This window comes from Numida meleagris, chromosome 20 (assembly GCF_002078875.1).
Source record: "Numida meleagris isolate 19003 breed g44 Domestic line chromosome 20, NumMel1.0, whole genome shotgun sequence".
Taxonomy (NCBI): Eukaryota; Metazoa; Chordata; class Aves; order Galliformes; family Numididae; genus Numida; species Numida meleagris.
In genome coordinates this window covers 6,578,562-6,578,939 of record NC_034428.1, presented here as the reverse complement: position 1 = coordinate 6,578,939, position 378 = coordinate 6,578,562, and the positions used below count along the sequence as shown (strand labels likewise).

At 76.7% G+C, this 378-nt stretch overlaps 1 protein-coding gene across 2 annotated transcripts in view; it reads left to right on the top strand.

The window, feature by feature from the left end:
* The window catches only part of YBX1 (Y-box binding protein 1), an 8,215-nt gene continuing 7,837 nt past the window's right edge, over positions 1-378 (top strand). The window contains exon 1 of one of the 2 annotated variants that reach the window (XM_021417787.1): positions 1-341. In XM_021417787.1, the coding sequence (XP_021273462.1) occupies positions 182-341 (160 nt within the window). In that variant the 5' untranslated portion in view covers positions 1-181. The remainder of the gene's footprint in view (positions 342-378) is intronic. The other variant, XM_021417788.1, reaches the window with a different exon arrangement.

Sequence of the window (378 nt, the reverse complement as noted above, 5' to 3'; positions counted from 1 at the left end):
TGGCTAGCCGGTGCGGGCCGCCATTGTGGCCAGTTCGATCGGTATCGGGAGCGGAGAGCGGAGCTCAGCGAGCCCGGAGCAGGGAGCAGCCCCCCCACGGCCGGCCTCAGTCACCATCACACCGCGGGAGGCGGCGCAAACAGCCAGTCACCACCACCGTCCGCACCGAACAGCCGCCGCCATGAGCAGCGAGGCCGAGACCCAGCCGCCCGCCGCCCCCGTCCCCGCGGCGGCCCCCGCCGCCGCCCCCGCCGACTCCAAACCCAACGGCGGCAGCGGGAACGGGAGCAGCGGCCTGGCCTCGGCGGCGCCTCCCGCCGGCGGGGACAAGAAGGTCATCGGTGAGGGAGGGAGCGGGCCGCGGGGCGGGGGAGGGCC